At 39.6% G+C, this 23,869-nt stretch overlaps 1 protein-coding gene across 1 annotated transcript; it reads right to left on the reverse strand.

Moving 5' to 3' along the window:
* Nucleotides 1-12,267: 12,267 nt before the first annotated feature.
* Nucleotides 12,268-23,227, reverse strand: LOC139724626 (DNA polymerase eta-like). Its single transcript, XM_071635758.1, has 10 exons — nucleotides 23,094-23,227; nucleotides 21,408-21,542; nucleotides 20,199-20,413; nucleotides 19,281-19,432; nucleotides 18,538-18,641; nucleotides 17,570-17,689; nucleotides 16,192-16,315; nucleotides 15,520-15,585; nucleotides 14,513-14,682; nucleotides 12,268-13,555 (listed from the first exon to the last, which is right to left on the reverse strand). The coding sequence occupies exons 1-10, from the start codon at nucleotides 23,225-23,227 to the stop codon at nucleotides 12,268-12,270; spliced, it is 2,508 nt and encodes an 835-aa protein (XP_071491859.1).
* Between the last annotated feature and the right edge of the window lie 642 nt (nucleotides 23,228-23,869).

The raw sequence follows: 23,869 nt of genomic DNA on the forward strand, positions 1-23,869 counted from the left end.
CAAAACGTAATTGCATTTAGAAGTCTTGATGAATTTTCACTACCCTGTACTCATCTATAAAAATATTTTGCATTGTGTAGTTTTATGGAATGAAAAATCTTTTCACACTTACGTATACATGTTTATAACACGGAGAGTTACTTTAAAAGTTTTATCTTGACAACCATATGCTCCATGAAGGATCAAATGAGAGAGTGTTTTATTACAAATATCCTTTAAAGTATGTACAAATTCCATGCCTCTTTTGTTTTTCTAGTGGTAAAAGTAAAGAACATGTCATGGGAGGACAAGCGGCGGATCTCCCTGCGGCAGAAGTCGTCCCGCCTCACGGAGACGGCGACTCAGACGGAGGACCTCATCCCGAACACGCCGCCGGAGTCGGACAAGGAGAGCGACGACCACGAGATGGACATCGAGCACCCCCACGAGCACGGGGGCATCATCTGCAACGGCCGGCGGCTTAGCGAGCTCAGCGAGGACGACAGCAGCAGCAGCTTCGGCGACCACGGGAGCACCGCGGGCTCCGACTCCAGCGTCTTCTTCAAGGCCTCGAAGACGGACCTGAGAGAGAAGCTTGTGGTGGCCGAAGGGGTAAGGGTAGCCTCGCTCTTCCAAGCTGGGCCTGTTATACAGGAACCGTGCTTGTGGTTATTATCATTATGCAGTCTTGAATCCTTTTGTACACATGGATGCGACACTGCTTGTGGAGAAAATATTTCTTCCCCCTATTTTTTTTATGCCTCCGCCAACGAAGTGGCCGGAGGCATTATGTTTTCGGGTCGTCCGTCCGTCCGTACGTCCATACGTCCGTCCCGTTTTGTTTTTGTCGATATCTCAAGAACCGTGTAGTGGTTTTACATCAAACTTGGTATAAGGGTATATCCTGGGGGGATAATACTTTATTTGGATTTTAGGGTCACGGGGTCAAAGGTCAAATGTCACAGATTATTTTGTGAGAAAATAGGTTGAAATTTCATGTTTTTCTCCATATCTCGCAAATGGTTCAAGGTATCTTCATGGAACTTAGTATATATGCATGTACTGATGGGCAGTGATTATCTAGGGAAGTTGGGGGTCATGGGTCAACGGTCAGGGGTCAAAGGTCAAGGTCAACTCCTCAAAATATCACTACTTTCCTTATATTTATGCAATGCCTGAAGGATTTTTTTTAAAAACTTGATGTATGCATGTATTACCCAATATTATATTCTGTGGGAAGTTTCTTGCCCAAAGGTCAAAAGGTCAAAGGTCAAGTGAAAGTGCTAAATTGCACTTTTTCCTCCATATCTCGAAAGTAACTCAAGCTATCATCATGAAACTTACATATTTATGCATGTTCTACCTAACAGTAATTCTCTTTGGAACTGTGAGGTCAAAGGTCAAAGGCCAGGTTTAGATAATACTATTTTACCATTTGATACTGAAATTATACTTTTTCTTAATACCTTGAAAATTACTCAATGCATAAACTTATAAAAGGGTCAAAAGTCAAGTAGAAATCATCAGTTCCCCCAAATACCTGCACTCTGACATTTTAATCATTCACCCAATTGAACCTAGTTCTAGGAAAGTGAACATTCAGCACATTTGTGGCAAACCTGTCATTTTAATATTTTGCCAATTGTGTGAAACTGTCATCACACATTGTCAAGACATTGTACTATAGACCTATTAGGAGAACCATGCATTATGGCGGAGGCATACCAGTCGCCGTAGCGACATTTCTAGTTTCTTCATGCGTTTAGAGTGAATGGGAAAATCAAAAGAATGTGTAATTGAAGGAGTCAGTTTTGTATTTACCACAAAATATGTAACGACAGAACTTTCTTGGCTGGCCTTCAGAGAACTTCACTCATTGAGAAAATGTGTGACTTGAAACAGTAGAAAGAATGCATGATTTTAAACCACAAATTGATGAGGAGTATGACGTGAAGAAGGGTATACACTGTAGTTTGAGATGCCAATTTTGTGTTAGATATCGTAATTATGATTTGCAACATTGCAATTGGTTGTCGTTTTCTCCTATATCCAACTCTGTTCACTTGATTATTGTTGTACAGAAGAGGCATTTCTCCTTTGATGACATGCTTCTCTAAGCTAAAGCTGAGCATATTCTGCCAACAGATTTAAGTGCTGCAACAACCAAAACCGTACTGAAAAAGTTTGCTTTATAAGTTACTTAATAATAAAGGAAGAGAAAGAAACTCACAGTTTTCACAAGTACAGAGTATTGAGTGTATTAAAGTGACACCATAATTTCTCAGTTGTCTTACTGCTCTTTCTTGCTCACTGTTCGTTTCCTGTCAGGACCGTGATGCACTGAGGGCGGAGAACACCAAACTGAAACAGGAAATGTGCAGCATGCAGCAGCGAATTCAGCAGCTAGAGCGCCATCTAGAAACAATCAAGAGACACACGGTGTCCTTCATTATAGACCAAATGGACTCGCTTCATGTGCAGAAGGACACAACAGTATAGACGTAAACCCCAAGGCGTGGGACAGCAGTGTGATCTTGACGATTTCTGCGATGGAATTCCTCGACTCAATGGCTGAAAGAACAACAACAACAAATAGAAAATACTCTTTTAAGGTTACAATGCAAATATATATATAGATATAAATATATATATATACATTCATGTACAAAGTGATGGAGTGCACCTAGTTTTAATGAAGACATTCCTCACCCTAATTCGGAACTGAAACCCAAGTGTGCTGTGTGTCATGGTACATGTGCTAGCAGCATTAACGGCTGATCTACTGACAGATGCTGTCTTGCTGAGCAAAGGACAAGAACTGCTCTTTCATTTCGTCATTATTATTATTATTTTTTTTTTTGATTCTGGTGGTTTTGCCCAGAAAAAGAACATTTATTTTGAGCGAGGCTGAACTTCTCATTGTTGTTTTGTTTTGTTATTTTTCATTTTCAAAAATCAGTGTGCTGGAGACATTGACAGATGTTTTGTAGATAGAGAAAAGCAGAGATTTTATAACACTTGTATGGCAAGACAAGCAGACTCTGCTGGAGGGAATATATGCAAGAGATGCGACCACGCTACGATCATTCCTTTCGAGCCAAACCATGCGAACTCTGGGACCTTGACGCTCCTCACTGCTGGAGGTGCATCACTAGATCCCGTACAGACCACGCCCTTTGGCTCTGAAGATTGCAGCGTACTGTTGTGCCTGGCGAAAACACCAAAAGCAGGCAAACAAACAAACCACACTCATGAATAGCACAATGTCTCCCATGGTGCATTTATGTGGACTTTGATGGTGGTTTGTCGACAATCTACTTCCCAGTGCGCTGTCTCCTGACGAAAAAAACAAGAACAAGACTAGTTTAACCATTGGATGCAAAACATGAACAAGTGTCTAAGCTCGCAAAGCTTTTACCATTCAATGTATGAAGTCTCTCTTTAACCTCGTCTTCGGGCTGACTCTGAGTTATTTTTTTTTAATTGACCAGGGTAAGAAACACAAGATGAGAGGTATGGTGTGTAAAAGTTGATGAAATGTCTTCGTAAGTTGTATCGAATCTCAAGAGCAAAATTTGTGCCAGTAGATGTCTATTTTGTAAACGGAAGGTTCGTTATTTCATGTTTTTGATAATTTGTCATTTGAAAGATGCTGCGTGTTAAGATCTTTAATTTTCTGAAGTTGTGTGTAAATACCTCTTCTATGGACAAGTACTGCTGAAGGAAGGAAGAACTGAGATTTTTTTTTGTACCTATTTATGAATCGCGCTCGAGTTCCAAGATTGGAATAATGAGTATTATTTTCTTCATTTGGCAGGGGATACAATGGCTTTTATGAGTTCCTTTATCAGCATGAGGGACACTTTGACTTAATTTTGGGGCATTGGTTTGCTGGGGTTAGGTAGTCATTAAGAGTTGATCGGCTTTGCTGTAGGACCACTTGACAATCTGCTTCAGCATCACAACAGTCTGTCTTAGGCACAGTGCCAGCACATGTCACATCAGAGCCAATGCTGGAGTGTGAATTTCTGACATACTGCCCAAATTGCTTACACACACTCACAATAATAGCTCTGTATTGCTTTTCTATCTCAAGGAAAACTGCATACACTTTTTAGATGCTTTTGAATGAAACAAATCAGGGCCCTGTTTCATAAAGCTGTTCATAAAGTTATGAACAACTTATGAGCGACTGGTGATCAGTTCTGATGTGCTATACTTATCAGAATTCCACAATTCAGCACAAGAACTGATCATCAGTCGCTCGTAAGTCATTCGTAACTTTACGAACAGCTTTATGAAACACCCCCCAGTTATCTTTTTTCACTGGTGTTACTTTATGTGATAACATTGATTGTACTACACCATAATGCTGCGAAAGAGATGCAATGATAAGCTTTACGAGGAAGGAGAGTTGGAAGGCTTGTACCGGCTCTTCCGTGAATAATATCTACCTGTTATGTAACATTTAGACAGTTTAAGAAGCAGAAAGATGCTAATGCTGTGTGCAGTTTAAGAGAGATCCTTTTCCCTCTCAACTGATCATTTCATTCATTGTTGTTTTCAAGACAGATCACTTCATTTTTACAGCCTTCACTCTTTCTGTTGGGCAGTTTTTTATAATGCTGTAATAAAGGTTCTGTTCAAGATCAGGGTTCGGACAATTACATTTACCTTCATACAACATACATATGCAGAAAAAGATCCAAGCATCTAATTTTGATTCATTTGGGGTCGCGGTTATGTGGGTGGTGGGTTCTTTATGGCTTAGTATTTGAATCTGTAGAACTTGTGTAGTATGGCTGATACCATACAACCAACAGCCTTTGTGTCTGTCTGCAGAAAAAAGAAAGAAAAAAAGTTATACAGAAACAAAAACCTAAAAGCATTTATTTATGTCTGAAGTGTGCTTTGCGTGGAGCCAGATTCACAGCATACCATTGGAAGTTACATGCCTCAAACTCACTGCCAATTTTTTGCAGTGACATCACAGCCCTTCTGTTCAACAGATTCAGACCTTTATCTTTGAAAGGAAATAAAATGGAGGGAAAATATCAAACTTTAATCCCCATCCTTTTGGAAGGAACACCACATTTTTTTTTTTTTTTTAAGTGCAGTTCATACAAGAATTAAAGGAAAAAGAATGCATTGAGACCAAAATTGTTTCAGATTTTTGACAAAATCATTTGTACGTGAAAAATATCTGTTGGAATCCCACATTCCTGAATATATGTTAGTATATGAAATTTTATTAAAGTGTCTTCAAACTACCGGTAATTTTTGTGTCATTGTTTTATGACTTTTTGAAATTGTTCATGTCAGTATAAACCAAAATACAAGTTCATAGGATTTACGAGTTAATCAAACATTCAGAAAGAAGAGAGGTTCTCCCTGCAAAATAATAATCTGTCACCAAAACTCTCCTGGGGGCTTTGATATCATCGTTTACTGGAACCTGAAATTGGCACATTGTCGCCAGTGCTCATTTTATGGGGTATTTTGTTATTTCAGGGATATAAACAAAAGAATACCTAATGAATGGGACCTGCGAAAATATCTTGCAATATTAGATGTCTAGCTGTATCTGACTTTGTAATAACTAGATTGCCCTGTAGTGGATAAAGGGCCAGAGAATATCAGCAATTAACATGTCCGTCAGTCTCTCTTGCTTTAATCACTTTGGGTGCATACAATTGTATTTTTTTAACATTCCAGAAATCGTGAATGCAATGCAATGGCAGATGTTGACAAATAACCATCCACTTTCTTCTCCTACTTACAAGATAAAGGTTCAGGCCTTTGGTGTTAAGAAAATAATTGGCAAAAACCAACTTACCCAGGTGTTACTGTCTGACACAGGCAAAAGTGTAGAAGGCAAATACAGTCGACCTTGCCCAAGTCGAATCTATTTGGACTGAAGAAATTGCTTCGACTTATAGAAAATTCGACTTATGAGGGGTTAAAATCAATAAAATATAAAAAGAAAAGGACTTGAAAAGACCTTCGACTGAGGCCATTATTCGACTTAAACAAGGTTGACTGTAATGACCATGCCTCCTGTCCAACTTGTCGCTGGCATAATTGTAAGAAGATGCTCGCACACTGGTGATATCAGTGGTCCCAACTTGGCATGACTATTATCAAGATTCATACAGCGTGAACTCCATGTACCTACATAGCCTTTTGCAAAGGCAGCTGGCAATGGACTCGCACACAGCGAGTGGTGGATTCGCACACAGCGAGTGGCGGACTTGCACACAGCTGGGTCAGAGTGAGCTCGCTACGCTTGCAGTTCGCCGCTCGCGCACTGCGTGTGCGAGACCACTGCTCTCTCTGTGCGTGTCCTCAAATCATAGTGAGCTGCCTTTGCAAAAGGCTAGTACCTACAGGGAAACCTCGATATAATAAGCTTGCTTACATTGAGGTACAGCTTTTAATGACGTGAATTCAGTGGTCCTGATTTTCCTTTACTATAATTAGCTGATCCCTTTTTTTAAAGCACATTTTCAATGTGGTACCCATTGTAGTGAGGTAAAATCGGTGGTTATGATGACTTTGTTATAACGGACATTTCCTGTACTTGAAATTTGTAATTTGGCAGAAAAAAGAAGAATGCACTAATCGTCCACTGCGTTGTAGATCGTGTGCCAGGACACTTTGTTGGGGTCGCCCCACTTACATTCAGGGATTAAGGCACCGTGTGATGTTCAGGCACACGAAAAAGAGTGAATTAAAGAATTGTTGCTTTTTTGGTTGCAGCAGATCTGGTCGAAGTCAGTACTACTGATATTACAGCGAAATTAGATATTGTGCAGGTCTGTTTGGGGGACAACTTATCATAACATGCACTCTGATTGCAAAAATAGAAGTGAGCATTTCTGCATTTTTCAGAATCTTTCCTCATGCGCCGGTGGACTACTGTACGATTGATATCTCATCCATAGAAACTATTATTATATCAGGTGTACAAAGGTCAACTCATTTTTCTTGTTTTGTTTTTTGCACAAACTCCACATGACTGTATATGTGAGTGTATATGAAATGAAATGAGAGGTAAATATTCAATATCTTCAGCTGGCCTGAAGAGGCAAATGGCTTCTACGTTTATGAAAAACAAAAACACTGTCTTTGTTTATATGTGTTACGTCTTGTCATATCTGTGTGAAACCGGTAAGATCTTTTCCCCCCTTTCTGTTCAAAGTCTTGCGGTGTGCTAGATCTGGGAGAAGGGGTGGGTGGGGGGGGGAAGGGGGGGTGTCTGGTTTCACAAACACATCCGTATATCTCTAGTGTGTGCCCAACCTCCGGTTTGTTCTCCTGCGGAGAATATGTAGTTGTTTCCAATATGATCAATGTCAGAAAGGAGATTTTTCTCTTGGCATCAATATGTGTAATACCACAAGACAGGTGGAGAATCATGTCATCATGGATTTATTATTTGTTTATCCAGGGCTCCACACTAACTTTTATTATTGGTGGCCCAAAGGCAAACATCTGACCTTTTTTGGTTGCTCGATCAGGCCACCAAATTCTTCCTTTCTGAAATTTTGGTGGCCCTGGGCCACCGGGCCACCGGGCCACCGTTAGTGTCGAGCCCTGGTTTATCCTTTTTTTTTCGTACCCTTTTTTTTTGGGGGGGGGGGGGGAGGGAGAAGGGAAGTTGATTGTTCAAATTTTGACAAATATTTATGTACATGTATCACTGGTCATTCTAAGGTGAAGACCTGGGTCCCATTTCATAAAAGATGTTAGGATAGCAACTCTTGCTAGAATGGCAACAGCCAGTCAGGAAGCTTGATTCTTGTCGTTACAGTGACAATTGCCATTCCAGCAAGAGTTGCTATCATATCAACTTCTTATGAAATGGGGACCCTGCAGTTTTTAACCAATTCCTGTCCAGGTTTTTGATATCTCTTACCCACTCCGTTGTACCAGTACTCACCACATGCCAGCCTGACTGTGTGTTTTTATACAGCAGTGAGGTGCAGAATTGTTTCAGTGAAAGTGCATGGAGTTTGGAGGGAAACGCTTCGAGTTTCTAAAATAAATTTCAGTTCACCTTGCAAGTCTTAAGCTCATGGCAGCAATATCAAAATAATAAAGACACTGCTATGAAGATCAAGTTAAAGCCCAACACATATTTTTGCTAGCATACACATGTAACTCCACCACAGCTGTAAGAAAGCAAGAAAACCTCTCCATTTGCACACACTGTTTGCTACACAAAGTGTATCTGTCAACTGAAACCACGGTGCAAGGTCTCTATGTAATGCTATGATACATATGTTTTTTTCTGTACTGTACACATGAATACCAAAGCTCAAATAATTATACACATTATCCATCTGCTCATAAAGTCTAATCTTCTGGTAATCATTTTTTTTTTTCTCTATGGAATCAAAATATTTTTAATAAGGCTCTTGACTCTCTATACACATAAGGAAATCTCAGTGTGGCTTTTCACCAAAGTAACTGGATATTTCATTTATGAATTTTTATCACGTGGTGAACAAAAATGGAGGGAAAAAAAAAGAAAATGTTTAGGAAAAACTCTTTTGATATTCAGGTGGTGGAGCATTTGGTGTTTTTGCAACAACTCCCAACATAAACAACTTCTGTGGTCTTTATCAACTCATTTCATGCTGTAAGGTGCTAGTAGATTAGCAGTGTGGGGAATGTAGTGAATTCCGAAATAGAGATAATACTTTTCCTTTCCTGTTCTTCTTGTAAATGCTGAACTGAAACAAGTGTTGGCACAGTACTTTACTATTGGAGACCCACAAGCGTTAAATGCCGCACAAGCCACAGAATTCAAGTCTGTTGCACCGCATATCATGGTGCAATTTTATTCGTAACAAACGAGAAGTACATTTCACTGCAATACTTCAACTTGCCATGATTTTCATTAGGGTCGTTTTATTTCAGGGTAAATACATTTCCTCTTTCACAACTTTATTTTTATACTCTTTAGATTTGTTTGCCATGTATCCCGTCTGTTTTGTCGTGTTCTTTTATTTCAATCATACATTATTTATACATGTAAATGAAATATTTCAATAAATACTATAAAGTTCATGAAACTATGGTAAGCTTTGGTCTGAATATATCTGAGTCTTTGTGCATTGCATAACAGGGTTTTATTTCATTTTTTATTTTGGTACACTGTATACATGTAAATATCTTTTTAAAACTATTTGCACTTCACAAGCTTTCAAGAGTCTATTGCACTCTGTATGTCAAGCACATGTCCTTGAACAACCATTCGATTTTCATCATTTTACACCCAAACTTAAAAAAAAAAGAAGCAAAAGGCTGTACATGCCAGATATTGAGTGCCATCATGGCTTAAAACGGCTCTGTGGTTCTCACAAAATGACTTGTAGCCAGAATTCTGTGAAACACATGATGCAATATCATGGCAGAACGTGAAAATGTACTCAAACACCTGGATGGTAATCTCACATGCTAAGCAAACAAGGAATTACAAATGTATCACTACATTGTACATGTACTACATCGAAACATGCCTTTGTGCAAACAGCAGTCTGGAAGACACTGGGATAGCATTATTACATCCCGTGCACCACAAATGATGCAGAATAACACCTTGTTAGTGCAATACAGTATCACACATGATGAGTGGCAAAAAGGGTGAACGAGTTGTGGATAGCACAAACGATAGGGGGACCAGGAAAACTACTGTCTACGCCAAATATTTCGTGAGGTTTTCACAGAGACTCCAACCCCAAGCACCTTCTGATCTGGAGATTCTCCCGCCCGAAACCCCTAGCAAACGGGAGACTCCAAGTTGATGTGTGCGAAGTGCGAAGTTCCTAGGATTCTAGATGTTCTCTGGTGCTATCTAAGGCTTATTTTTTTCAACATACGATAGAAATAAGTAAGAAATCCTTTTCACCGGGAGACACAGAGCCAGGGCGGGAGAAATCAAATCTCAAACGGGAGAACGGGAGATTGTGCAAAAATGGGCTTTCGGCGGGAGATCTCCCGTCGAAAACGGGAGAGTTGGAGTCTCTGTTTTCATTTTCATGAATTTCGCGAGTCGTGTGCTATACAGTAAATTTGAAAACACCCAAAAATATTAAGCTCTCATCCCAATATGAATGTGACGTGCACGCATACATTTCTATGTTTAGTACTGTACTCCACAATCGCGAATTTAACCACTCGCGAAATAGTCAGGAAGTCCCGATTCGCAAAAAATTAGACTTGCTATATATATGACATGTACAGTAGTCTTCAAACATATGCAGTGGGAACTTGGTACATGTATACATGTACAAAGGTGCCTGGAGGATACAGACTTTAGGATTTTTTTTTTTCAATTTATGAAGGGAACCTTTTTACATCATCAGTGGAAAGAATGCATGAAACAAGGGAAGTTTGGTACGTTTGGATCACAAAGAAAAGAGTGCTGTATGGCATTATTAGATCTCTTTATACCAGATTTACATTGTACACTACTATTGAGATAACACAACTTGCACTTCCCAATTCAAATTATGTCAGCGGGCTTTCGGCAAGTTTTATTTACGGCAAAAGCATGAATAAAACTTGTCCTCGTTCCAATCTGCAGTTTGTCTTTCAATCAAAAATATTCCTCTGATTCGATCAGATGATAGGAATAACTGAAGACACTGAAATCTCTGTTTGACACGACTCCTAATCTGAAGAACATTGCCGTTATGAATCCATCCCCTCTGCAAGGCCCCAAGGGGACGGATTCTGATACAGTGTAACAACTTCTGTACAGTTAGTCCCCCAATGGTGGTCTGATGAAATTCTGCTGCTTTGTAGAAGTGCTCCTAAAAAGTGATCTTGTATTGTCCATCTTCCCTGGTTATCAAGAGATGCCAACTGCTACTTTATAACAGTCTTGTGTATTTTGTTCTTTCTCTCTTTTCTTTTTTTTTTTTTTGGGGGGGGGGAGCAAAAATACATGTACAGTAGGTTTTGTGAAAAATCTTGATTTTTCCAAAATGTATTACTGCCAACATCTATTGCAGGAGAGGTAAAAAACTTTTTTCACCAAAAATACAACATTTCAGCCCTCAGAATGCTGCAATGCTGTTTATAGGGTTGGCATCCATGATGTTAGCCTAAATCGTTATAAATTTAACAGTAGTGCACCAACTTATGACATGCATGATAAGACATTCTTTTCCCCAAATTAAATCATTGCTACATGATTTGTTTGAAATCACACTACAATATATACATCATGTCAGATAGGATATTATTAAGTCAGGACTGAGCAAGGAATGACTAATAATTTTGATCTGATTAGCTAGCAAATACTGTCACAGAACTGCACGACAACTTTGAGAGTGACTACATAAGTTCTTTACAGCACCGGATTGTTCACATTTGCCCCGGTGTCTCAGCAAATTGTAAGAGCACACCAGAAATTTGCTCCCATTGAATAAACATGATAGAATGGTGCTCGAAGGAGGTAAGTTTGGCATTGACATCGCAATTATGGTTTGATAATTTTGTGAGATCAAGAGGCTTGCACTTGTCATTATGAAGAAGACTACTTGCCTTGGTTAGAGCTGGGTTTTCTAGTATGTATATACTATATACAAAGCCCTGAGTAGAATTGTGCACAAGAATTCAGAATATGTTTAAGAATAAAACCAGTGCATACCAAAGCATTGCAAATCATAAATTTATGAACCTTTATAATTTCTACAATACCGTAAAAGTGGAAATTTTTGCAAATTTGGTGCAATAGGAATCTCACGCGAGTACAAGAACATGCATTTTTTTTTTTTTTTTTTTGCTCGTTGTATGCAACACAATTTTATATTTTGATTCTACAAAATTCTTCTTACCTGGCTGAGTGCAAAAAATTCCTCATGCAAAAAATTTCCGCTTTTACAGTATCAAATATTATACTATATTCCACACACCCACACGCAAACAAACACATGTTCATATGTATATAATTATACTTTATATATACAGAGAGAAATATACAAACATATATGCATACATAAATACACACTGCATCAAACTTAGTTCCTGCTAATCAGTATTTGCTGTAGTTACATACTGTGACAAAGGAAATATCATATATTTCATATAATGGAAAGGATAAATATTATTTCTGACTGGAATAAATCAGACATGAAGAAGGAGTGAAGGCAAGACCATTAAGTTAATTGCAGATTAACAATAAATCTCTACCAACATCACACCCATCAAAAATCAAGAAAATTAAATTAATGCAAAGGAGCGAGACATCAAAATTATACTTGGGCTCCATCTCTATTTTGGTTTGAAAAAACTGTGCAAGGTGCTGGTGCCCGGTCCCGAATTATCTGTGCCTGGTCTTGCCTTCTTTGTGCCGTTCTTCGAACCGGGCGGTCTACCCCTTTTCTTCCCGATCCTGATTGGGGGTGCAGGCCTGGGCTTGGAATCGGTTGCACCAGCGGACGCAGATGTCCTGGCCCCGGCTCTCTCGCTCTCTTGCAGTTCCAGGGCTACGTGATAGTCCACATGCTCGGGGTAGTCCCACACAGGGACTATCTCGTGGCACTTTTCACACCGGATCTCATCTTCGGTCGGCTGAGTGCGTTCCGCAGCTGTCCTGTTCTTAGATGCTGCAGGGCCGCAATCCTCCTGGATTTGGAAACTGGCACTGTTTTGCTTGCTGTTCAGATCAGTCAAACTTTTGCCTGAGCAAGCTTCTGAAATATTGCATTGACTGTGATGAACACTGGCAGAACTTTTAACATTATTTCCTGAATATTTCCTTCCATCCGCAAAGTCGTCATCACTTGATAAGTCCATGGGTTCTGGGGGTTCGTGATATCTCATTTCGATTTTGTCTGCTCCAGCACAGTTAGCCTCTGTTAGACGCCTCTGGGGATTTGACAGGGCATCTGTAGTTGCAACCTTGCTGATATCCTGGGAAACACAATTATTTTCATGTCTCGTGCTCTCCTTACGAGCCTTCTCCCTTTCTTGCTTCTGCTTGAATCTGGCGAAAAATGACTTCCCTTTGATGGGCTCATCTTCATCAGATATCTTGTCTCCGGATGTGACGTGTCTACCGCAAAGACTGTTGGTTTGCACCAAGTCCCCACTCACCCTGCTCTTATCCACGTTCATATCTGACACTTTGTTTGCCACGCCAAGATGCTCCTTACTTTCTCCATCATTGCTCTTCATATTGCCATCCTTGGAATTAAGTTTTGTTTTGCCATCACTGCCATCAATCCCTCGATCCGTCCGTGGCGAGAAGAATGTCTTAATGGTGCCTCGCCTGGGGCTTGCAGGCTTCTTTCCCTGCAATGTTTCCCCGGCTGCATCCCTGGGAATCTCCGTCTCCCCCTCCCTGTCTTCTGGCTTGGGCTGGGTGAGGAACCTTTCGATGGAGCTCCGTTTCCTTGATGATGCTTTTGACACGGTTCCCTTCGGTTCTTCTGGCTGATCACTTGACCTGCTTGGAACTGCTTTCAGGAAGGCATCAATGGATGCGGCTGCAGATTTTGAGCCGCGCAGGTCAACAAACTTTGATGCTGAGATCCCAAGGCATATAATGGCAGGTGACCTAAAATGTATTAAAAGACAGGAAAGGAAGATCGCATACTGCCAATTGTCAGCTGCAAGCACAGAATATTTTACAGCATGGAATTTGTCACAAAATTTGCTGTCGACTGAACCATCACAGAAACAACAACATGCATAATTTTTACGAGTGTTTAAATAGATTTTGTATTGAACCACTCATCTGCAACAGTACAAAACACAGCAAAGTTAACTGAAATTGACTCATATTGTGTAAACGTTTTTACTGCTAAGGTATCATTAGAAGTTTTGAAACTTCTAGGAACACGGGGCAATAATGCAATTCAAGCAGTGAACTTCTCGCAAGCATGATCATTAGTTCAGTAGTGATAATTCTACACTCAATTATGTGCCAAAACTTCAATTACTTTTAGCATTTTGAGTGCAAAATGAGAATTACAGGGTTGAAAGCAGATAAGCTGCTGATGTTTCACAATGAAATAATTATGTATTGTGAGACTTTGGATACAGTTCGACCTTTCCTATCCTGACATGTCCGGACCGGCGTTCATCTGGATAAGGGATTTGGGTAGTTAATGTCTAAATGCATGTTATTTAGATGAAAATTATGTTGGGAATAATTTGTGAGTTCATGCAGGAATTTTGTCTGAGTTTGGAATCCCCCTTTTCCCTGTGATTATAGATTGAAAAACAAAAAACAAAAACAAAACAAAACAAAACAAAAATCACGGCGAGATCGTATTTGGATCATGGAGAGATCCAGATAAAGGGAGGCTAGATAGGAGAGGTCAGACTGCAGGAGTCCAATTCAGCTCTACAATATAACTTGATCAGACAACAAAATTTCACAAATGCCTCAATGCCCCTCCAGTTATTTTCTTAGAACCATATTTTTCGGACATTATTCGTTCAAGGAGCCCCCGAGGAAGAGGTTCCCCCCCCCCCACACACACACACATACACATACACACACACTCACCATGCCGCCTGGTGATTACCCGCCTGGTTGAGGTTCTGAATGACCATGTAGCAGTCTCTAGCGATGGCCTCACTGCTGATGTGGCAGATGGCACACGAGCGACTGGCGGTAGTGGGAGGAGTGCCTGCCTGCCGCACATAAACTGCCAGGTGTTTGGCTCTGCGGTCATTCTGGATGGGCAATGTAATTGAATTGGAGTTTTAAAGGGATCGTATAGGTTCGGTTGAGACCTAACTTCAGGTTTCTAACATTTTTTGGTGAGATAATGAGAAACCTCTTATGAAATATGAAAGAGCATGTAATTCCAAGGGGAATTCAACGTTTATTTGGTGAAAATTGGTTTTGAAATGGCCGATATACGGAAAATACAGCAATCCTAATAAAAGGTGGGGCCCACCTTTTACCATGACCTCTTTATCTTACTTTGTTTTTTGATGTCTCAGCTATTCCAAAAATCGATTTTCATCAAATAAACTTTGAATCCATCTTAGAATGGCATGCTCTGTACTATTTCACAAGTGGTTTCTTGGTATCTCTCAAAAAGTTAAATGCCTAATCATCGCCTCCACCAATACTGTACCATCCCTTAAAGAAATACACAACTTTAAATACATTAAATTAAAATTCTGCAAATTCAATCATGCTTCAGTAATACAGTGCTACCATACCCTCAGTTATGTTTATGTTTTTCTTTGAAACTACGGAATTTGACTGTCAATGACCTTCAAACGTCCAGATATGTAAATAACCGCAATGGCTTTTTAGAGCTGGCGCTCTTGAGAATATGTATCTAAAGCTTTGCTTTTTGGCAAAACTCTGGTGTCTCTATGTGTGTGCATGGGTGTGCATTTGTAAGTCTGCCTTTCTGTCTTTTTGACAGAACAAATGCAGCCTACGCATTTACACAGGGTGTGAAGTTGAATTGTATTTAAAAGACACTGGCACTTCTGATTGTAATTTGGGAAACTATCAGGATAGAGGAAATATGGTTCCCTGTCAATACTTACCAGTTCTTCCTCTCTTTGTAATCTGTGTTCCACTTCTTCAGCAAGGGATCTCAACCAGTACTTGACCTATTCATGGATTGAAAGTATGGTAACAAGAAACCTTACATGAGAACCTATATACATCTCTTGATTGCTTCAATTTTCCTTTCTTGTTTTTTTCTCAAAAAAAAGAAAGAAAGAAATTGTACACAAAAACCATCATGACCCTTTCTATGTAAAAATATCCCAAAGTTTTCGCAAAGCATAATTTTTATCTTTCCTATGTTTATGGCCACGCTTCTCAACTGGTGGTCCATGAATCTCTCGCAGATGGGCCGTAATGTTAACCAAAAAAAAAAAAGATTAAAAAAAAAAGATTATTATAGATCTAACTGGGCCGCAAAAAAACTTGCAGGAGCCAACGTGGGCCTCGAAAAAAATTGTTGGAGTTAAAGTGGGTCTGGAAAAAATTTGTAGGAGCCAAAGTTGGTCCTGAAAAAAAGAATTGTAGGAGCCAACATGGGCCTCGAAAAATTTGTAGTCTAAAGCTAAAGCATGCCTTAAAAAAATTTGTAGGAGCCAAAATGGGTCCAAAAAAAAAAAAAAATTGTAGGAGCCAAAATTGGGCGTCGGCTTATTAAGGTTGAGAAGTGCCGGTTTATGGCAGTGTAAGAATGACTGCCTGTGACTCACTTTGTCTTTGGTGTCGAGGGCATTTTTGCCAGTGAAGTTCTTGCTGCAACCCGTAGACTTTGGCAGCTGCCGGGGTCTGACTGGCTCGTCATCGACGCCTCTGCATATACCAAACAGCCAGGAACTAAATTGGGAGAGAGAAAACATGACTAGTAATTATTGTAATTAGCAGCACCATTATGCAGCACAAAGATTTTGTTCAATACTTGGACACTCTATTCCTTTTGACTACCCTGTGGATACATCACATTGAACTCCTCAGGCTCAGGATTGGATCCTTTGAATGACCCTCTACAAGTCTTTGACTTACTGAGCATTATCATAGGTAATTTAGGTAATTTGAGTAATTCAAGTAATTCCACTTTTTGAAGGTCTAAAAGGAGTTGGCATCTCGTAAATATTTGAAATGAGAGAATGTGTGAGCAGTGAAGTATTATTTGACACAGATGTGCTCCTTAGTATGTAAACACCTTCTTCATCTGTATGGATGACTACTGAGCAAAGAAAACATTGTATCCTACCCTATATCTAGAAGATATGATATGGAAAGTCAGAATTGATTTAGGGAATTGTACAATCAGAATCAATTCAGAACACTGTTATGACTTCATAAATTTCCAAATGGGGGAAAAAAACCCCAAAACAATCCGACATTATACAAATGTCTATCTATGCTCCCTTAAAGGCATTATTTACCATTTGCAGATGAAACAAAAACCCAGCTTTAGTGCTTTAAAATAGTTCTAAAATGTGAGATAGGGATAGGAACAACCATGTAAAAATTATCATCAGTATAATCAGTGTTAAGTATTGTTAGATATTCAAAATGAGAACAATACAATACAATCATTTCAAGAATCAACCGTCTACAGTTATGGTTTATTGAGAAAAATTTGTGATATCTCCTTATATTTTAGGTTTCATTGCGAAAAATTGTATATGGTAGGACGTTTTGTGATACAACTCACCCACACATATGCATCAAATGTGATAACTCGAACATTTTTTAAATCACTGCTCCCAAAGGTACACAATACCTTTAATGCATTCATTGGATGACCACGATATAGAATATACTAGTAGCAGTGAAATGATGTTTAAAAAAGTACTCTGACTTGTGAGGTCAACAAATGAATATCAGCCTCACATCGTAAAGCAACCCATTTGACAAATGCAGTGCATTTTTTTTTTTTGGTAACGATAATGATATGAAATGAAATGATGACAAAATGTCAATGTCAAAGCCAAACCATACCTTGTGCTATTTCAATATGTAAATGGCAAAATTTATGGCACAAACGAGTTGGAATGCAGGAAACCAGTGTATCAGAAACCTAAGCTAAAACGGAAGAAGTAGTCTCCTTTCATTCTTCCTTACCCTGTTTTATCTCCATATCTCATCTGCAATTGCTTCTCTGTGTACCGCAAAAGGTCACCCATATACTCCACGCCAAGATCCTCTGACAATGAGTGGCCAAGTTTCCCTCCGAGATTACGACTGCAGGACAAAATTTCATCACAGCCACGTTAATCAATCACATTATTTGAAAAATGAAAAATTCACACCCTGAAAAGCACTATGCACTCTAGTACATCTTTCCTCCATTCAAACAAAAATGGAGAAAAGAATAAACCTGCTAAAAAACAACTTCATCCTTTTTTTTTCACATTTTCTTGATACAAGGTTACTCCTGACAACCAGAAGCATGCCAAAACCTTGTTGAACAATTATGACAACTGGATGCAGAGCATTGCAACATATTTTGTGATTACGAGTCGACTGAAATCTTCCTGCTACCAGATTCTGGAATGGGTAAAAGAGCATAAATGTTTTGAATGCCATGGTAAACTACTCTGTTGGCAGCAGAGCATGAAGTACATTCTGTAGGTTACAAATTTGGAAACAAATGTCTTACCCCAGGTTCACAGGTTTATTTTGTCATACGTACACTACGTACATAATAGCAGCGAGTCTTTCTATGCTAGTTGTTACCAGAATTGTCAATCTCGTATACCTTTAACTACCATGATGTAGAGTATCCCTCTCCTTATCTTTTCCTTTCACTTTTCTTTCTTTTTCTCTCTTTCTCTCATCTTCCTATCTATGAACAAATTGAACGCGCATAATACATTAAAAAAAAAATTGATGTTTATGTACATAATAATATGTGTACGTTATCCATACTGGACGTCCCAGTCAAGCTTTTCATAGCTTATGACGATCCAGACAAAATGTGTAATATGTTTCATGTACAAACTATGTGCATATTTGTATATGTATGTATATGCATTTTGTGAATAAATCAAATCAAATCAAATCAAATCAAAAAGAAAAAAAAAACTCACAATTTTCTGACAGGAACTGTTTTGAACACTCCCTCTAGAGCTGCCGGTGGTAGAACTGACTGCCGGTTGGGTTTGTGGAATCCACAAGCAATCTTTGCAAGCATCTAGATGGAATATAAAGTATTTGTGAACTTTACAATATCAGTACACGACTGAGCAAAATTCCAGTAAAATCATGACCACCAATACGCTGAAGGAGTCACTAAATGAGGAAATATCACTTCACTTTCAGAGCCAATCATTCCTCAGGAAGTTTATGGTCAATAGCCATTTTCACTGGGGTTTGTAATGCTGCATAGAGAAGTTATGTTTTTTCCTGGCAGGTACTTATTTTCAAGAGGAGTGAACTGTTCATAGACTTGGGGTGCACACAGTAGGGGACTTTCTTTTAGGCTGGAGCAAAGTTCATTGTTGTGTTATGGGAACATGCAGCAAATTCCAGCAGTCAATCCCTTCAAATGCACAAAAGCATCATCAGACTTGTTCTCCAGTCGTATGAAAGGATCTATCATACAGAAAGCTGTGCTGCAATGCAAAACATATTTCCTAAGCACAAAAACAAAACAACAAATGCATCTAAAGGAAACATGGTAGGCATATTTCTTGTGATTTTGAAACTACATTAAGCATCTTCTATATTGATACGACACTTTGTGTTGATGAGGGGCAGCGTTGATAAAAAGTTATGCAAACAACACCTCTGCTGAGTCCTTACCGTTTCTAGTTCTTTGTTCCAAACGTACCTTGTTGTGAGAGATGCCAGCTGAGCAGTGGAATCCCGTCTCCTTGACAACAGCTGTTCTCATCTCTTCTGCTATCATGGCACCAACAGCCAGTTTTTTCATCTCAACATCATCCGTTTGCAGCCAAGTCTCAAGTCCTCTTCTTCTTACATCTGCAAATAATATCCAAAATACCTTGTTTCTTTTTACATCATGTCACTTTGCATTCCCCCAACACATGAACACAGTAATAATGCAAAGAACAAACAAACACAAATTTCGGGGGGGGGGGGGATCCATGAATTTCAAAAAGGGGAGGCGCCTTCACAAAATTAATTTTTTTCTTTTTATTTCTTTTGTTTTAACCAAAAACAAAGGGGGCGCGCACCCAGTGTGCCCCCCCCCCCCCCGATCTTCCACTGATTTTGAATACAATTCACAGCCCTTTCCATCTTAAAACACACAAAAATGAATCATTCACCAGTAAACTTTCTGCACATGACTAATGACCTCACACACTCTCAAACCAAGATTCAATCAATTTCAGGATCAATGCTAATATCGATCAAAATTTCAACATCAATGTTCGAGGAAAGATGACCCAACAGATGTGTATCTTATTTCCATATCTGCAACTGCTTGTCCATGCAAAACAAAATTAAAAAAAAAAAAGATTTCAATCAAACAAAGCTGAACAAAAACATGATGAAATAATTCCTCCATGTTCAATGTGTGTGACAAACTTTTGCCATTGCAATATTTTTAAATGAACAGAAAGATGTGTAATACATTGTAACACCAGAAAACAAAATGCTTGCCCGTGTAAGACCAACTTCAGACTTGAAAAAAATGGCACACATCTACAAATCTCCTGCTGCCTATAAATGGTGGTTGTTGGTATGAAAGCAACATTGAGCTGGAAGAGGACATCTGCCTCACCTTCAATGTCGACCCCATCTTCAGCAGTGTCGTAGCCTTTGATAAATGTCTGTGGGAGACTGGATGCCTCAATGCCCCGACCTTCCCCCATGCACGACAGCCTCTCCTGTACCTCCTCCGTGACATCCACGTAGGCCTCATCCACGCTTGCCCTCTCCACACTCTTGCTGTACTTGCACAGGACTGTGATCACTTCTGCCCCTGCTTCACGATACCTGCAGAATAAAAAAAGTGGTGGATAGGGAGTGTGGGTGAAGATAATACCTGTATGTTAGGGTACAGCGTGTGCACGTGTGACAGCTTACACAGTTAAGTGGATGCAAACGTTCCTATTAATTCACAGAAATGTAAACAGCACATAAATCAGGATGGAGCAGGACAGTCACCGTTAATGAACTCTCCATCCTGTAATAAGCCCTATTGTCCAGAATCAAAAGCTCACGGCTATCATGTCAGTCAAGAAACGATTTGGCTTCTTCGTTCCGCTATGAGTACTCCATCACGTATATGGTTCTGCTCCCTTACACCTCTAACTCGGCAAAAAATTTTCACTCATTCTGATGTTCATGTAGGCTCTCCTTGACTGGCAACTGTTTTTGATTAGCTGTTGCTAAATCTTCACTGAAGCTGTATTTTCGACAACTTTGGTATTAGATAACGCATAACGCAGAAACTATTCTCTAGAGTTTGATATATAAGTCAGTATTTCATCATTTACTCCTGTCCAACTTGCGAGCATCTATTCCTGTTAAAGGGTTGCTTAATACATAATCTCATTTTCTTATCAACTGCAAACACAGCGACTCACAAGTGAAGTACTGTAAAACATGATATAATCGCGGCATGAATTTTTCGCGAATTGGAGCCAACAGCCTTTTTTTGCGGCATGAAATTTTCGCAAACTGTCACTGGCATTCAAGTCATATAGTGTAGACAAGAACTTTCGCATGCATTTTCATTTCGCAAATCTCGGCGCTCGCGAAATTTGCGAACATTCCTCGTTACAGTATACTTCAATCTATTCCGCAATATTATATCAGTAAGAAATATTTTTGTATCATCACAAATAATCACTGATGATACATTGTAATTCTTTCAATCAGCTGCTTAACAGAGAGATGGAGAAATCATAGCAAGAAGAAAAGAATCAAGAATGCTATTTGTCAATTTGATATCTGCAATTATGTGTACGCATAATGCAAAACTCACCTAGTCAGGTCTGCTTTCCCTCTACTCTCTGGCACTTTCACCAGCTGGATGTCGGGACACTTTTGACGTGCCTCATCCCCGCGCATCTGACGGGTCACACCAAATTTCCGGGCCTCGTAACTCACTGCAATAATCCTGTCACAAGGAGCAAACTTACAGTAGACATCACTAACATTAAATACATTCGACATTTCATAAAAACTTTAAACTAAACCTCAAAGCCTCATTAATCACTTGGTCTGACAAACACTTACACATATGACATGGCACACATATAAGACTTCAGCATTCGCTACACACAGTGTAGTCTACATACTTATTTGTGTTTTCCTCTCTCTTTTTTTTTCTACCTAACGGTTAACACTAACAGTTAGAGACGCTACTACAGTATACATGTCATGTGAGTGCTCAATCAATATGCCTTTAACGTTAGCTTTTCAGATCCACCCACCCCTCCAGCTCCCCCCCCCCAAAAAAAAAGACATAAAAGTGATCAAACCAATAAACATAAAAACAGATGGAGTAACTGCGGCAGTATGCGGCCGTGCAGCCGTTCGCGGCAGGTACAACATACACGGTAATATACCGCTAAACACAGCACTGCACTGTTACATGCACACTAGATATATACTAACACACTAGCAATCAACAAAAACCAACTGATAAAATGGGCACGATCTCTGACGAAAAGGAAATTTTCTCACCTAAATGACAACATATCGCATCCAAAATGAAATTTTCGGTACTTCTTAACATAACAGTTAAGAAACAATGGTCCAAGAAACGGGATTTTTTGTCGTTTTCTCGATGTTCATGGATTTTGAAAACATATCCTCATGTAAAATAGAACTTTCGCGAGCCGATGTGGGCCGCCATTTTTTTCGGAAAGTGGATGTTACCATCGAAAAAAAATGAGAAAAACACGAGAAAGACATCAACAACACCGCCAGAATTGCGATCTTGTTTGCGGCCAATGCATGTGCGCCCGCTATTTTCGCGTGCTTTCGCAATGGGAATTGGCGCTTACGCAATGTTTGCGAGACATGTGAAGGCGTTCAGCTAAAGATCGCGGAGCACGCGCGTATTGCATAGGGATTGTACATCGTGCCGCAAGCAGAAATACTACGTCTCATATCGCCCTTATCGGCGAAAATTGTGCCGGGTTTTGCCCTGGTAAATCACGAAAACTGCGTTGGTCAATGGTAAATTTCTTTTATGAAAACAATTGCGTTAATAAATAATCTTGTCTATGATATATGAAATGGTCGAAAATAATTTGCCTGATTTGTTTACAAGTTGGAAAAACCCTTAACAATGCTTAAACTGCCGCAAACGGGATGTTTTACTCTAGTAGATAGCCGATCTAGACCGTTTCTAGAGTATAAAAATTTAGCAGAATAATTAGAACTCTACCTAAGTCTTATCTGTAGACTATAACACCAAGGTATTATCATACTGTCAATAGTGTAGTAAAAACAAAATATAACGGGGATCTATCTAGATGTCTAACGTTACGAGTACGTTACTGTAGCACTACAATTAGAATCTAACTTTTATCATGTTTATGTTACACGTCTTGGGTGATGTTGGCGATTGGAATTGACGACACCAACTTCAACGCGTGGGACTATACCATTGTTCGGCATTCTTGGATCTTAATTTGGATGTAAATACATAAATTCTCACCCGCCACCTTTCCAGGCATTATACTGGACAACTGCGGAAGGCTTTCCTTTGATGTGAGGATTATGTCGCTGCTCAACCTGCACGTAAAAGCAATCCATGTCAATCAGGATCACTACCCGAGGTTCTCGAGCCATCTTTCGACGTTTCGTAACTTCAATCTTGATTGAAATTGCCGCGTCGCGCTAGCGCTCCTTGTTCATAACGCGCGCTGGTTCATCGGCGTACCGCCGCGCCGCATCAATGCGAATGTGCATTACGAGCAACCTCAACCCCCTCCCCCCCCCCCCCCCCCCCCCCCCCCCTCGATCGGCCCCACAAGAGGGACGAAACCTCCCTGGCTCAACCGAACCAACCTTGCGCATACTGGCAGTATGTTGAGTAGGCCTATAGAAAAGTAGCATCCATAACAACTGATTAATAGAGGCATATCGCTAATATTATTGTGGAGTTTTAAAAGTAAAAAATAAGTACAAATTGTACGTGCGTAGTGCGTGATGCGAGGGTATAACTCCTTATTTGGACCGTTATTGGTTTCTTCAACTTTCGCAGCTGCTGATTCTGCGCTCATTTATTCATATCATTAAGACATCTGTAATCTATATGTTCTATTTGTTGTAGAGACATGACGTACTATACCACATTATACTTCAGTTGCAATTGCTGATATTGACACCTTTTCGCTCGTTTCTTCTTCCTTCTTGATTTTGCTGTTTTATGTTCCTCTTTGATGATAGGGCCTTTACTTAGGTCCGCCTTTGCTATGCTTGCACACACAC

This window comes from Diadema antillarum, unplaced genomic scaffold (assembly GCF_040938485.1).
Source record: "Diadema antillarum isolate AM-2024a unplaced genomic scaffold, OU_Dant_1.0 scf00000224, whole genome shotgun sequence".
Classification (NCBI taxonomy): Eukaryota; Metazoa; Echinodermata; class Echinoidea; order Diadematoida; family Diadematidae; genus Diadema; species Diadema antillarum.

Excerpts from the sequence above, each read along its gene's own strand:
- LOC139724626 (XM_071635758.1), bottom strand. The coding sequence starts at position 23,227 with ATGGCTCGAGAACCTCGGGTAGTGATCCTGATTGACATGGATTGCTTT. Across the intron at positions 20,414-21,407 it reads GGGAAAGCAGACCTGACTAG|GTATCGTGAAGCAGGGGCAG; the intron begins GTGAGTTTTGCA and ends TTTATTCTGCAG. Across the intron at positions 17,690-18,537 it reads ACAGTTCCTGTCAGAAAATT|TCGTAATCTCGGAGGGAAAC; the intron begins GTGAGTTTTTTT and ends TTTGTCCTGCAG.